At 36.5% G+C, this 12,690-nt stretch overlaps 1 protein-coding gene across 9 annotated transcripts in view; it reads right to left on the reverse strand.

The window, feature by feature from the left end:
- Nucleotides 1-2,293: 2,293 nt before the first annotated feature.
- The window catches only part of BIVM (basic, immunoglobulin-like variable motif containing), a 30,795-nt gene continuing 20,398 nt past the window's right edge, over nt 2,294-12,690 (reverse strand). For 6 of the 9 annotated variants that reach the window (XM_081128992.1, XM_081128993.1, XM_081128997.1 and 3 more), the window contains 5 exons: nt 12,575-12,669; nt 7,409-7,541; nt 5,907-5,993; nt 4,966-5,062; nt 2,294-3,985 (listed from right to left, as the gene is read on the reverse strand). In XM_081128992.1, the coding sequence (XP_080985118.1) occupies nt 3,692-3,985; nt 4,966-5,062; nt 5,907-5,993; nt 7,409-7,541; nt 12,575-12,669 (706 nt within the window). In that variant the 3' untranslated portion in view covers nt 2,294-3,691. The remainder of the gene's footprint in view (nt 3,986-4,965; nt 5,063-5,906; nt 5,994-7,408; nt 7,542-12,574; nt 12,670-12,690) is intronic. The other 3 variants (XM_081128995.1, XM_081128996.1, XM_081128998.1) reach the window with 1 other exon arrangement.

Here is a 12,690-nt window from a genome sequence, read left to right on the forward strand (position 1 = left end):
TGCATTTCTACAAGCATAAGATAATTCCCAGAAATTGTTCTTAGTTGTATTTTACAGAGACTAATATAACTGCCGATTCAATTTTTGTCTCCCTCCACAGTAGACTGTAAATTTATCGAAACCAAGAACTATTTCGTTGCCTGTTGTGTCCCCCGGTCTTGACACTTAGCAGAGATTCCAGTAAGTACTGAATTGTCTACGTGACCTCTTCGACCTCTAGTCTGACGCTCTTCAGCGCACCTTGCACCCTGCTGAATGTGTTTCCTCCCAAGTCAGGTAGACATCAGCCCAGATCCCACCTGAGCTACATAATAGCCCTGTGTTAACTGGCTGAACTGTGTCTCCCTCCAAAACTGTTGAAGCCCTAACCCCCAGTAACTCAGAATGTGATTGTATTTGGAGATGGGGCGTTTTAAATGTTGAAGAAGTAAAAATAAGGCCATTAGGGTGAGTGCAATTCAATCTCACTGGGGTCCGAAGGAGAAATTAGGACACAGAGAGACACCAAGGACATGTGCATAGAGAAAACACCATGTGAGGACACAGCAAGAACGCGGCGATCTGCATGCCAAGGAGAAAGGCTCAGGAGAAACCAAACCTGTCAAAACCTTGATCTTGGACTCCTAGCTTCCAGAACTGTGAAAAAATAAATGTCTGCTGTTTGCCCGGCAGGGCTTGGCTCAGCAGTTGAGCATCGACCTAGGATCCAGGAGATGGCGGTTCAGTTCCTGGTCGGGGCACATTCCAGGTTGTGGGCTTGATCCCCAGTCGGGGCGTGCAGGAGGCAGCCCATCTATGACGACTCTCTCATCATTGATGTCTCTCTCTCTCTCCTCTCCCTTCCTCTCTCTGAAATCAATAAAGCTATATTTAAAAATAAATAAATGTCTGTTGTTTAAGCTACCCAGTCTATGGTATTTTGTTGTGGTAGCCGTAGCAAACTAAGATACCCTAGGATACTTGATCCTAAGCAAGTTTCTTCACCAATAAGAGTCTGTGAATAAAATGGAGATGCCACCATCTTGGATTTGTTCTGAGATAAGCAATATAACATGAAACACCTACTTGGTAATAGTGCCTAGTTTGCTGAGTGAATGACTGAGGAAAAAAACGCTATGGGTAAAATTGAGATACAGAACGTGATACATCCTAGTGCACCTTGCAGGAGCCCTTCCAGTGTTCCAGAGAAGGCAAGTTGGGAAGTGTTAGAGGTGCTGCACCAGCTTGGCCTAATGATGGGGAATAGTAGTAAGAAAACAAACAGTTTCCGGATTTTATGTAACTGAACATTTTTTACCATCTGAGAGCTGTATAAAAAAAAGTAGCCAATGTGGACATGTGAATACTATAAGTGTTTTTAAAACCAGAGCAAATACAAAATATTCTTTTGAAGGAACAGAAACTGAGGAGTGTCTATCTGATTTACAAGGAACTGGCTCCTTGAGATACTGTTTAAAGGGCTCTCAAGTTTCAGAACAGTAAAATACACATCTGGAATAATAACAGCAAGCACTTACATAGCAATTCCTATCTACAAAGCAGTGTTCTGAAAACTCTTCATGTACTGACTTACTTATTCAAAACAATTTATAGGTACTATTATCCCGCTTTACAAATGAGGAAACAAGCACACAAAAAATAATTTGCCCAAGGCGAAACAGCTAGTAAGTGCAGAGCCAGTATTTGAACCTTAGTGCTTCTATGGAGACTCCAAAAAGGAGGTGACCCTCCTTTTTGACAGGAATGTTACTAATATTGAAAGAGAAGTGTGCTGTAACTTGCTTATTGTTTCTGAAAACATCTCTGTAAACCTCAGTGTGCTCTTAATAACTGAAAAACTTTTAAGCCAAGTTAAGTGATTGTATATATCAAGACTTATAAAAATGTGTTTATGGCCAATAAGCAATCTATGTAAACTCACCATCTTTTCTTAGGTGTCACTGTATTCTATATTTTATATTGCATTTGTCTCATTTCCTCTTGGCTCCTTCTCATATCTGAAATATTCAAACCATGTGAAATTGCTGATATTGAACCATGTTTGACCTACACAACTGACAACTTCAATTGTTTCAAGCTAATAAGAATTAAATTTCCTATTTCCTATTATAAAGTCTTATAGAAATCTAAAATTATAGTCCTAATACATTAATTATAAAAGTCCTAGTCCATTCATTATAAAAGTTAGATACAAGATGGTTTCTTATAACACACTACTTAGAACTGACAAATTATCATGTACTTCAAACAAAATTTTAATACTCCCTAAAACAGGTTCAAAACATTCACATGATTAAAAGTAGAAAACAAAACTTTATTTGATGAAAACTTCACAAAAGTTCCAGTATGAAGTAACAAAATCAACAACCTACAAATCTTTTTCAGTCCTTTGCATTTTAAGCAAAATAGTCCCTTCAGAAAAATTACTATTTCATAATATATATCCCCTTTTGTAGGCTTAGGCATGTCTAAGTGGATAAATGGATATAAAATTCAAAAGAGAAAATGAAAATATTTTTAAAATAAAAATCTGAACCTTCTCCTTGAGATGATATTGTAATATGGTTACCAACATATTCAGCACCTTGTAATAATCAAGTTACTGATTTGAGTTCTAGAACAGCCTCTGAAATGAAAGAACAAGGGATCCTAATCATTTGTGAGTCATGTGACGGCACAAGAAAAATTGACAGCAAGTACAGAGGAGCTCAAATATATGAAATTCACACTTTCTGAACTATTTAACACTCACTTCAAACAACTAATTGTCTACATGTTTTTAAAAAGGGAAACAGCTCAAAGTTTGGAATATAGATAGTTGCCCTCTGAGTGGCATGGCATTCTGAATGCATCTTTAATGCTGTTATCAGTATGTGACTCCATATCTGAGTCAATTATCAGATCTCATTTCACAGATTACCTTGGATATAGAAACTATGGATGCCACTTGTTCTTTTACTCTGCCTAAAACATACTGTAGACTTAGAGAAGTCTTTCAAGGCCTAAAGTTCTTGGCAATATTTGATACTAGCATACCAAGTCAAGAAAGCCAAGAATATCCTGAAACAATATACTAGGTCAGCCATTTGCACCAATAGGAAGGATTAGTTTCTTGAGTGTTTTCTCTTTTGCCTCTTTATTGAGAATCCTGAGAAAGTTAACCAGGAAACAAAGGAGGCAGGTAAGACACTGCTACAGTGAAAGAATTACTAGACTCCGAATAATTTTAAATGAGCTTTAACCATGAGAGAAAACTAGAATCAACAGCCCCATTTTCTTTTTTTAAGGGCAGACAGTGCCTTACATCATGAGCTTAGGAATAAAACTATCTGCAACAAACATCTGGAGATCAAGTCATAAGAAATCATGTCATGCTTAACTATTTCAAATTGTAATGTTATTAAGTAAATTTGTATTTGTTTATATGTAATTGTACTGGATTTTGTTAAATTGTCCAGAATGTTTATATACTCTTAAATTTAAAAAGACAGTAATCTGTGCTTATCTGCTTCTATATCTGAAATCTCCCATCATAATCATATACAAGCTTATTTACTGGAGAACTACAGGGTTATGTTTTGTACCACAAGATCTGTTCCTATTTTATGTAGACTTAATAAAATCTTCTACTGTCTTAATGCAGTCCTGTACAGACCAGTGCTCAACATGAGTTTTCAGTACCCAGGCATAGTCAATCATTCCCACCATAATCACTGTAACCCTGGTAGCCACTGTTTCTTCTCTCATGGATACTGGACATCTTTTTCCATGCTGAGTCTTGATGGAAACTTGCACTGAAAGACCGGCCCAGGCGCCCATGATGCTTCTTGGAGATATTGTCTTCACTCTCAGATTTGGCAATTCCCTGGCCATGTGTTAGAGGTTGTGACTCTTGTCTAATGGTTCCAAATGGAAAGTTCCAAAGGCCAAACCTTTGCCAACTAAGTCTCTGGAATGCTATAATACAATGCAAATTTCCCCCAACCTGAGAAGGAAAAAAAGCTGGGTGAAGAAAATGATGGGAAATGAACTGTTCCTATGAATTCCCTTATTTTTTTCCCCTTCACCTGCCTCAAAACAGTACTTATCCTTTCAAACATCATCAGATCACATTATCCTGCATCTTCCCTGACCAGCTGCCATTACAAAACTATACCAATGCCCACACCTTTGTCAATATTTGATAGTAACATACTAAGTCAAGAAAGTCATATCCTGAATCAATGCACTAAGTCACCCATTTGCACCAATAGAAAGGATTAGTTTCTTGAGTCTTTTCTCTTTTGCCTCTTCATTGAGAATCCTCAGAAAGTTAATGAGGAAACAAAGGAACCAAAACACATTTCCCCCATATGCCACTCACATACAATCTAGCCTCCCCTTCTGCTTAATCCAAACACCATCATTCCTCTTCCTCTCCCACACACTCTTCATTTGTTAGTAGGATTATATCAATGGGATGTCTACTCAATCCATAGAATCTACGTTTCTCTGAGAAATACTCCCAGTAATGTTGTTTGTACACATGGCTTTGCCCCAAGGCCACAGTTAATATGGCTCAGGAGTGAACACCTGACCTAAGCTGGGCCAAGACTATGGAACTAGGCCTGAGGCAGGTCAGTCCCAATTTAGACTGCTCATCTGAAAGAGAGACATAAAAATAATGATGATCTTCAGGAATTAAATAATCAGAAAAAAAAAGGTAACATATAACTTCCAAAAAAATGAGACAGACTAGTGACTTGGTCCCTGTTAACATTTTTTTACCTGGTACCAGGCCCTTATGAATTTAGGCTACACACCTTGCCCTTTTGTTTTAAACATACCCGTGTCCTTAAAATAATTTTCACTTTTCTGTCTAAGATGGTCTAAACTGGGTTTCTATTATTTACAATCTAGAGTGCTGAGTAAAATACTGTATTTTGGCCAACTGGAAAATACCTTCAAACACAATGGTGTTCTTACCTTCTTGGTTTTTCGATACTGTAGCCCCCTCTCCAAGTGCCGGATATCTAGAAATTCTGGATTTTGAGTATTTAGATCAGTAACAATATCTGCCCATCTATAGTTAAGAATGAAGAATAAAGTACAATTTTCTTTTTAGTACATAACACCATTGTAATGGAACTTTTCACACGAGCAATATTCTACAATATTACCGTGGCAATAAGTCACTTTTCTCAGGATTGTTCTACCTACTAAGCTCTAATAAACTCTTTTTTTTATGATAATTCTGTTTATGCAACTATTGCCAAGGTTCTCAGTTTAAAATTGGTTAGTCTCCCTATGAAAAAAAAAATTATACATATATATATATATATATATATATATATATATATATCAACCTATTAGATGACATCCTGCAGGCTGAAGTAGAAACATTCTATATTTGCTTCTTAATAAGAGTCAAATACATTTCCAAAAGACTTAAAAATTAACATGCTTTTATTTACAGACAACATGATTGTGTGGAAAATCCAAAGCAATTACAAATTGCTTTGGATTGCAAAACTATTAATAGAACTACTAAGTGCATTTGGTAAAGATGCACAATTTAAGGCCTATATAGGGAAACCAATTGTTTTTCTGTACACAACCAGAAAATAACTGAGAATAAAAAAATCAATTTACAATAGCATCAAAAAATATACTTACAGAAAAATTTTAACAAAATACATATAAACTGTATATTGAAAAATACCACAAAATATTGCTGGAGAGAAATTAAAGCTCTAATTAAGTGGAGGTATAGTCCATGTTCACAGATTAGAAAACTCCATATTGTTATGATACAATCCTCTGCAAACTAAACTATGAATTCTATGGATTGTATTCTTATAAAAATTCCAACAGATTTTTCAGCAGCAATTGGGGGGAAAAACAAAAAACAAAGGAAGTTAACATACTTTTTACAGTGAATAGCAGGATGTTTTCTACTTGATTCTCCAATTAAGATCCAATATTCTACTTCTTGTGGTGAGAGGGTACCCCTGCTAGATTTAAAATACATTCACAGTATGCAGTATGTTTAACAAAGGTCTTTTGCTCCCTTGAAAATAATGCTTCAATTATATATTAATAAAAGATATATTAAAGTTTATTGAAAGATGGCATTTATTAACACTAGAATAGATATTGGAGTTTAGGCTTAAGCAAATGTCTGAACGCAATTAAAGAGAAAGCATAAATTAAATTTTGGTCTTGATCTCCTATTACAAAATCTAGGGCTAAAAAAGTTGACATATACTACCTCTCAGCATTTAAGAGGAAAACAATCCTAGCATGCTACCAGAATTCTTCAGCTACTCTTCTCTTCGTACTATGCATTCAAAAAGTTTCAAAAGGCATCCTAAAAATAAAACCCTAAGGCAGTGATTCACCTGTAGAACTTTTAAACATACTGATGCCCTAATCACTCTCTGGAAAATTCTAATTCAAATAGGTCTGGAGTTTAGCACAGGCAAGGATTTGCACAGTTTGAAAAGCATCTCTGGTAATTCTTAGGTGTAGGCAGAGGTAACAAACTCTCCTCCAAAGGGTACATAGTAGAAGTACCTACTTTTTCACGTTTTACATGTGCTAGATGTCTGGAGTAAGGTGCCACTGCAGGGTGAAACCACATAAGAAACACAACATACCTCACCTCCAGAGAGATGAATAAAACATTTCAGGATTTGGAGAGATCAAGTAGTTCTCCTCTTACCCCACATTCACAGAAATTCAATGTCCAGCTTCCTGAGTCTCCCAGCTAGACCCTGCCTGTCTCAGGATCCCGGCCCCCAGCCCCCACACAGCAGCCCTCCACCCCCACCCAACCCCTGCCAAGTGCCTCGAGTGGGATACAAAGGTTGCATGGCCAGCAGCCTCGAAGAACCGGTCCTACCCCACAGATGACCAAGCCTTATTCTCCCAGGCTGACTGACCCTCAGCACTCTCTGAGACAACAGCGCTACCTCTTCCTCACCTTCAGTTACCAAGGCCACTGACCTAGGCGTGAAAAAAACAGAACCTGAGCTGGGTGAGGAACTCTGCCTATCAATACTTTTACTCAAAGTATTCGTGGCTTCTGCTTTCGCCACTCTCAGGGCACTTCTTCCTTTGCCTTTAACTATCCTGGCATTATCTCAACCCAGCAGGGAGAAAGCTTGCTATAGAGGGAAAAGAGTGCTAGGATTCAGTCACCCTAATAAATTAATTTTTAAAATAAATATATAATTTTGTTAAAGAAATAAATAAAATTCAATCAAATGCAGTTCTGCAAAAGAATTAGCTCAAATGTTTTAAGAATCATCTCACTTCATGTAAGGAAAGCAAATCACTAAGTCTTGCAGTTTCTAAGCACTAAGTATTTCTTAATGCTTTCTACAACACATTTCATGGTCAAGTATCCACATACAGAAATGCTTACCTGAATGCTTTATTGGCTTTAATAGGGGTTGCTTCAAAGCCAATTGGACAAAAGTAATGATTTTGGCAATGATAGATATAAGCCAGGGATTCATCTTTCAATCCACGAGTTAACTTCGACAAGGCTCCTGAAGCTACAAAAAACAAAAACACGACCATATAAAGCACTATCCACGTTTTACTCGAAGGACTAGTTAACAAGAGACATTACTCGGAATACACTGACACTGCTGGGGAAAAATGAGAAGCTACTGATGATACAAAAAAATATTAATGGATTTATTTTCAGCTTTACCCATCACACTGAAACCCAGATAAACAGAATAGCAAACTAAAGAGCTGAAATATGCCTTGCTTACCAAAGCCTCCTAATAACACACATGAAATTTAATTACCATAACCTAATACCTACTGCATACAGCAATGGTCTCAACTTTTCTGGCTGAACACATCTGTCACTAAAAATTTCTGAGTAAACATGCCCATTATAAGCACTTTTGTTTATAAATTATGTGCATATACTAATGTACTAATGTATATATATTTTTAAAGATATACAAAAAGTAGGCATTTTAAATTAGATTAAAATAGACATTCTAATATGTCCTTCCCATATCACAGTGATCTTCTTGCAAATTCCTACAGTGTGTACATCCCAATTTGAAGACCACTGATGTATATGAATATAAATTACAGATGATCAAGTTCCAAATATGGAAATTTCCCCCCAATAACATACAATTTCATCTTTCTCCAAAAGTTTCACAGACTAGAGGAACAGCTTTCACAAGGTAAGAACATCTCTCGAGGCAGACTGGTAGTACCAGGGCATCCTTTTATAAGTGCTCCTCCTTATTTTCCCATGGCTATATTAACTGTGAGATAATTTCAAAAGTATTACAATAAGCAACAAGTTTTTACCAGCACTCAATACTTAAAGCCATTAACTGAGATTTCAATAACCTGCATCTCCTAGAAGAAACTAAATTATTCACTAACAAATAGCCTACTAAAACTGGAAGTCCTAAAAATAGCTAAGTAGATGAAGGCTTGCAAGTCATGGTTTCTTAATGACTTTCTAGCCACTGAAGTAACTGCAGAACACTAAGAACAGCAAGGTCAGTGGCTGAACCCCACCTCCGCCCCTGTAGATACACACAATTTTTGAGTTCCATGGAGACAGTAACATTTTTGTCTTAAACTCTTTCTCTAAGGTTTCATCTAGACCTTTCCCATAGATTTTTTGCTTCATGGCCTACCATCAGAATATACATACATGGCAAGGTGGTCTTTTCTGCTAAAATCTCTATTTTATAATGATAAATAAATCTTCCTGGTTGAGTTCCCTTGATAATTTAAAAATTGACACCCAAGGTAAGCTCTAAATGAAAAATTGCAGGAACTAAAATTCAGAAGACACTCAATATTTCATTTCCATAGCTGAATTTGATTGTAGATAGGTTACAGGATAGTAAGCAAATGTAAATATATGGATCTAGACTCCTCGTAAATTAATTAAATGCAAAAACATGTTTATACATGTAATTGGTTTAGGAAGAAAACTCTAGAAATATTTTTTAAATTGTGAAAATGCCAAATATAACATTTTCCCAAATAACTAAAATTGTTAATGAAAGAACTTTTATATAACTTTTTAATGAAAATCCGTATTTCACACTTTCCTCCTTTCTTAAGTCAAATGTAATACAAAACAGCTGATTTCTTTAGTATGACTATGATTAGCAATTAATTTCTTTGTTTTTTGGGTTTTTTTAAGTATGTTTTTATTTATTTTAGAGAGAAAGGAAGGGAGAGGGAGAAAGAGAAAGCAACATTGATGCAAGAGAGAAACATTGATCAGTTGCCTCCTGCACACATCCCAACTGGGTATCAAACCCACAACCTGGGCATGTGCCCTGACTAGGAATCGAACCAGAGACCTTTCAGTGCACTGGATGACACTCAACCAATTAAGCCATACGTCCAGGCCTGCTTTTTTTGTTTTAAACACATATTTATCAAGTCCTCCTGTGTGTGAGGCACTGGTAAGACAGGGGGAATAGGACAGACAGGCTGGGTTCCTGGCCTCATGGAGCTTACTGTCCAGTGCAGGAAACCAACAACAAGCAAATAAAATCATCACGAATGGTAATGTGTGCTTGAAATGAAATAAATAAGGTGCTGGGTTAAAAGAATGGCTCAGGCATCCCACTTTAATGTTCAGTAATATTCAATGCCACTTGGAGGTGGTGGCATTTAAGCTGAAACATGAAAGATGAGAAGGATGTGGGTGAAGTGCATTCTAGGGGATAGAACAATCCAGGAGAAGTAAACAGCAAGCATCCTGTATCTTTCATAGACACTGTCCCATTCTGCACTCCCTTACAGTCTTATGAAGTAGGCACTTGTGGTAGGCACTTGATTAGCAACTACTTTAATGTCCTGGAATATATTCCAGATTTCCTATCAACGGAAGATCAAGCTCTTCATAAAGTTAGATAACACCTCTTTAGAAAGACTGTAGCAGTAGTTCTCAAACTTGAGCATGCAAGGCTTGTTAAACAACAGATCACTGGTGTCTGACCCAGTAGGTCTGGATTAGGGACCAAGAATTTGCAAGTCTAACAAGTTACCAGTGATGCTGATGTTAGTCTAGGGACCACAATTTGAGAGCCACCAGTCTAGAGTTAAGAGGAAATTTCATTTAACTCAATTCAGGAAGCAATTTATGAGAATCTACTAACTGTATCAGAAACTACAGGAAACAAAAAAAAAAATTAATAACCCAGTATGTCAAGCTGTCCTCATAGGGAAAATAAAACAAGTAACTTTAAAACAGGGTAGAATAAGATAGTGCCGCAATAAAGGTTTACAATTCAAGGAAGAAAGAGCACATCAGGTCTAAGAAATCAAGAAGGGGTGGCATCCAACATGGAACTTATTGAAGTGGGAGGATTTTAATAATCCAGACAGAGGAAAGAACATGAAGACAAAAAAAAAAAACACAAAAAAACTGGAGGGGAGGGATATAACTAGAGAACATCAAGTAGTCTAATTTAGAATATAGGGTATGATAGTATAGAGGCATCCCCAGAATTTCAGGACAAGGTCATAAAAAGATCACCCTCTGAAATAAAAGACAGTAAATACAGTATTTAATACATTCAAGAAAGTAATTCCATTTAGGACAAGACATATAAATGTGCTACAGATGGAAACTAAATTCAGAACGATGTTCACTCTCGACCAGAGTGTATCTTAAAAATCCAAAATTTAAACAACAAAGCAGCCACTATCAAATGCATAGCCCTAATCTGTATGGTGTAAAGAAAGGAGGAAAAAACTACTAGAATTAGCTCGCCTACTGTACTGTGAGGAGTATATATCCTGAGCAGCCAACAAGAGAACTGTGGCATCTCTGATATTATATTTATCACTCTAAGTTAATATATCAACACTCTGATATTTGCTGAGTTAAGTATGAGTTTGTTCTTTAGAACCTGATCATCTATAGAAGAACTATAGAGAACTGTAGAACAATTTATTGGAATGTATTTTTACAACTTCAAAAAGACAAGAGCCAGATTCTGTAATCCAGCAACATAACATCCTGCAAGGCTCTTATTCCCCTGAAATATTTTAAATACAACTGGTAGATGTAGGACAGCAGTGGAAGGCCAATCTATATTGGCTTTGAATGATGCTAAAGAATTTATGCTTTAAGCAAGCACTGGAGAGCTCTTTAAAAAGAAAGAGATCTATTAGCACTGCACATTAAAATGATTTATCTGGACTTGTGTCTATTATGAATTGGAGAAAAACAGGAGATGAGGAAAATGAAATCTTAATGCAAAGCCCAGCTGAGTTACACTAATGCACTGCAGTAAGAGCTGGTAGCAGTGCCACAGTGAGGGTTTACATGAGTTATGTCAGGACAGGGCAGAGGTAGCTATTCTCTGTTAAGCGAAAATAATGAGCTACAATACCTACTGGAAGAATAAAAATGGAATACATCAACATTAGTATAATTTTCAAGCTAGCTGATTAAAAAAATGAATCTAGACTTCTCTGGCACAAATGTTGGTAGCTAAGTGAACCAATAGTTTGAAGCTACCTGAATAATAATAAGTGAATAATAAATAATAATATAATAATAGTAAGTAAAAAATAAGAAGTGAACCAATAGTTTGAAACCAATGTTGACAACTTGTAGCACAAACTTTTACTGTAAATAACTGCATTTCTGAAAAACATACTTCAGTGCATACATATTAACAGTTAAATCTGTGAATTTTGTCAAAACCCCTGGATTGTGTTTTTATTCCATGAGTAAGCTGAGGAAATGAACACGTCAGCAAGAATGGGGGAGTTATAAGATCAAAGAAGCATAGTCCCCAGGAAAACTTAAAGCTTATGTTTTAATAATGATCCTTAAAAAAAAAACTGAAACAAAAAGAGAAGATATATTTCATAGCATTTTTTAAACAAACAGCAACAAGTGACAATGGTTTTCACTACTGCATGTCCCAGAGACAAATGAGAAAAGCCTATTTCTGCAACTCTTTCTTCCACAATGAGAGAGCAGAAGACTTGCTTGACACATGTGCCACTCCTCCTCTAAATATACTCAGAAGTTCTAGGGTAACATGTGTGAGGTCATAGGGTACCACATATAGAATCAAAGGGCTACTAAGGGCAGGCCCTGTGATCTAGGAGCTGGACAGAACACACTAAAAAGACACAACATAACACAAGGTAGCATATGCCAAATGCCACATGACAAACACAAATAATCAGTACTGTAGAAATGAAGAGGAATTGGCTTCTAAAGTGCCAGGGAAAGCTTCAGAGATAAAGCAGGGCTTGTGCAAGACCACTGGTTATTGAAAAGGAAGACAAGAAAATTCCAAGGTGGGCAGGCAGATCAATCATCCTTCAGAAAATACACATAGAAAAAGATGAGAAGAGCTAAAAATATTAAACTGTATACTGAAAAGTGCCCTACAGATTACTATTACGATTTCCCCCTCGGACAGAGAAATATAAAAGTAACAGACTGTGTTTAGCGTTTACATAATCAAAATGGCTAATCGTTCCTCGAAATGGTCTAAGGCATATATGTGCATGTGCGTGTACATGTGTATAAGTCTTCTGTATGTTTACCTACCAGTTTCTCCAGCTGTTTTATTCTTTCCATGAGGCTTATATAGAACATACGAGCATCCTTTTACATGGAAGTGTTCATTAATTTGTCTAAACCATCTGAAAATAACAAGAAGATTT

Source organism: Miniopterus schreibersii, assembly GCF_964146895.1.
Source record: "Miniopterus schreibersii genome assembly, chromosome: 2".
NCBI classification, from domain to species: Eukaryota; Metazoa; Chordata; class Mammalia; order Chiroptera; family Miniopteridae; genus Miniopterus; species Miniopterus schreibersii.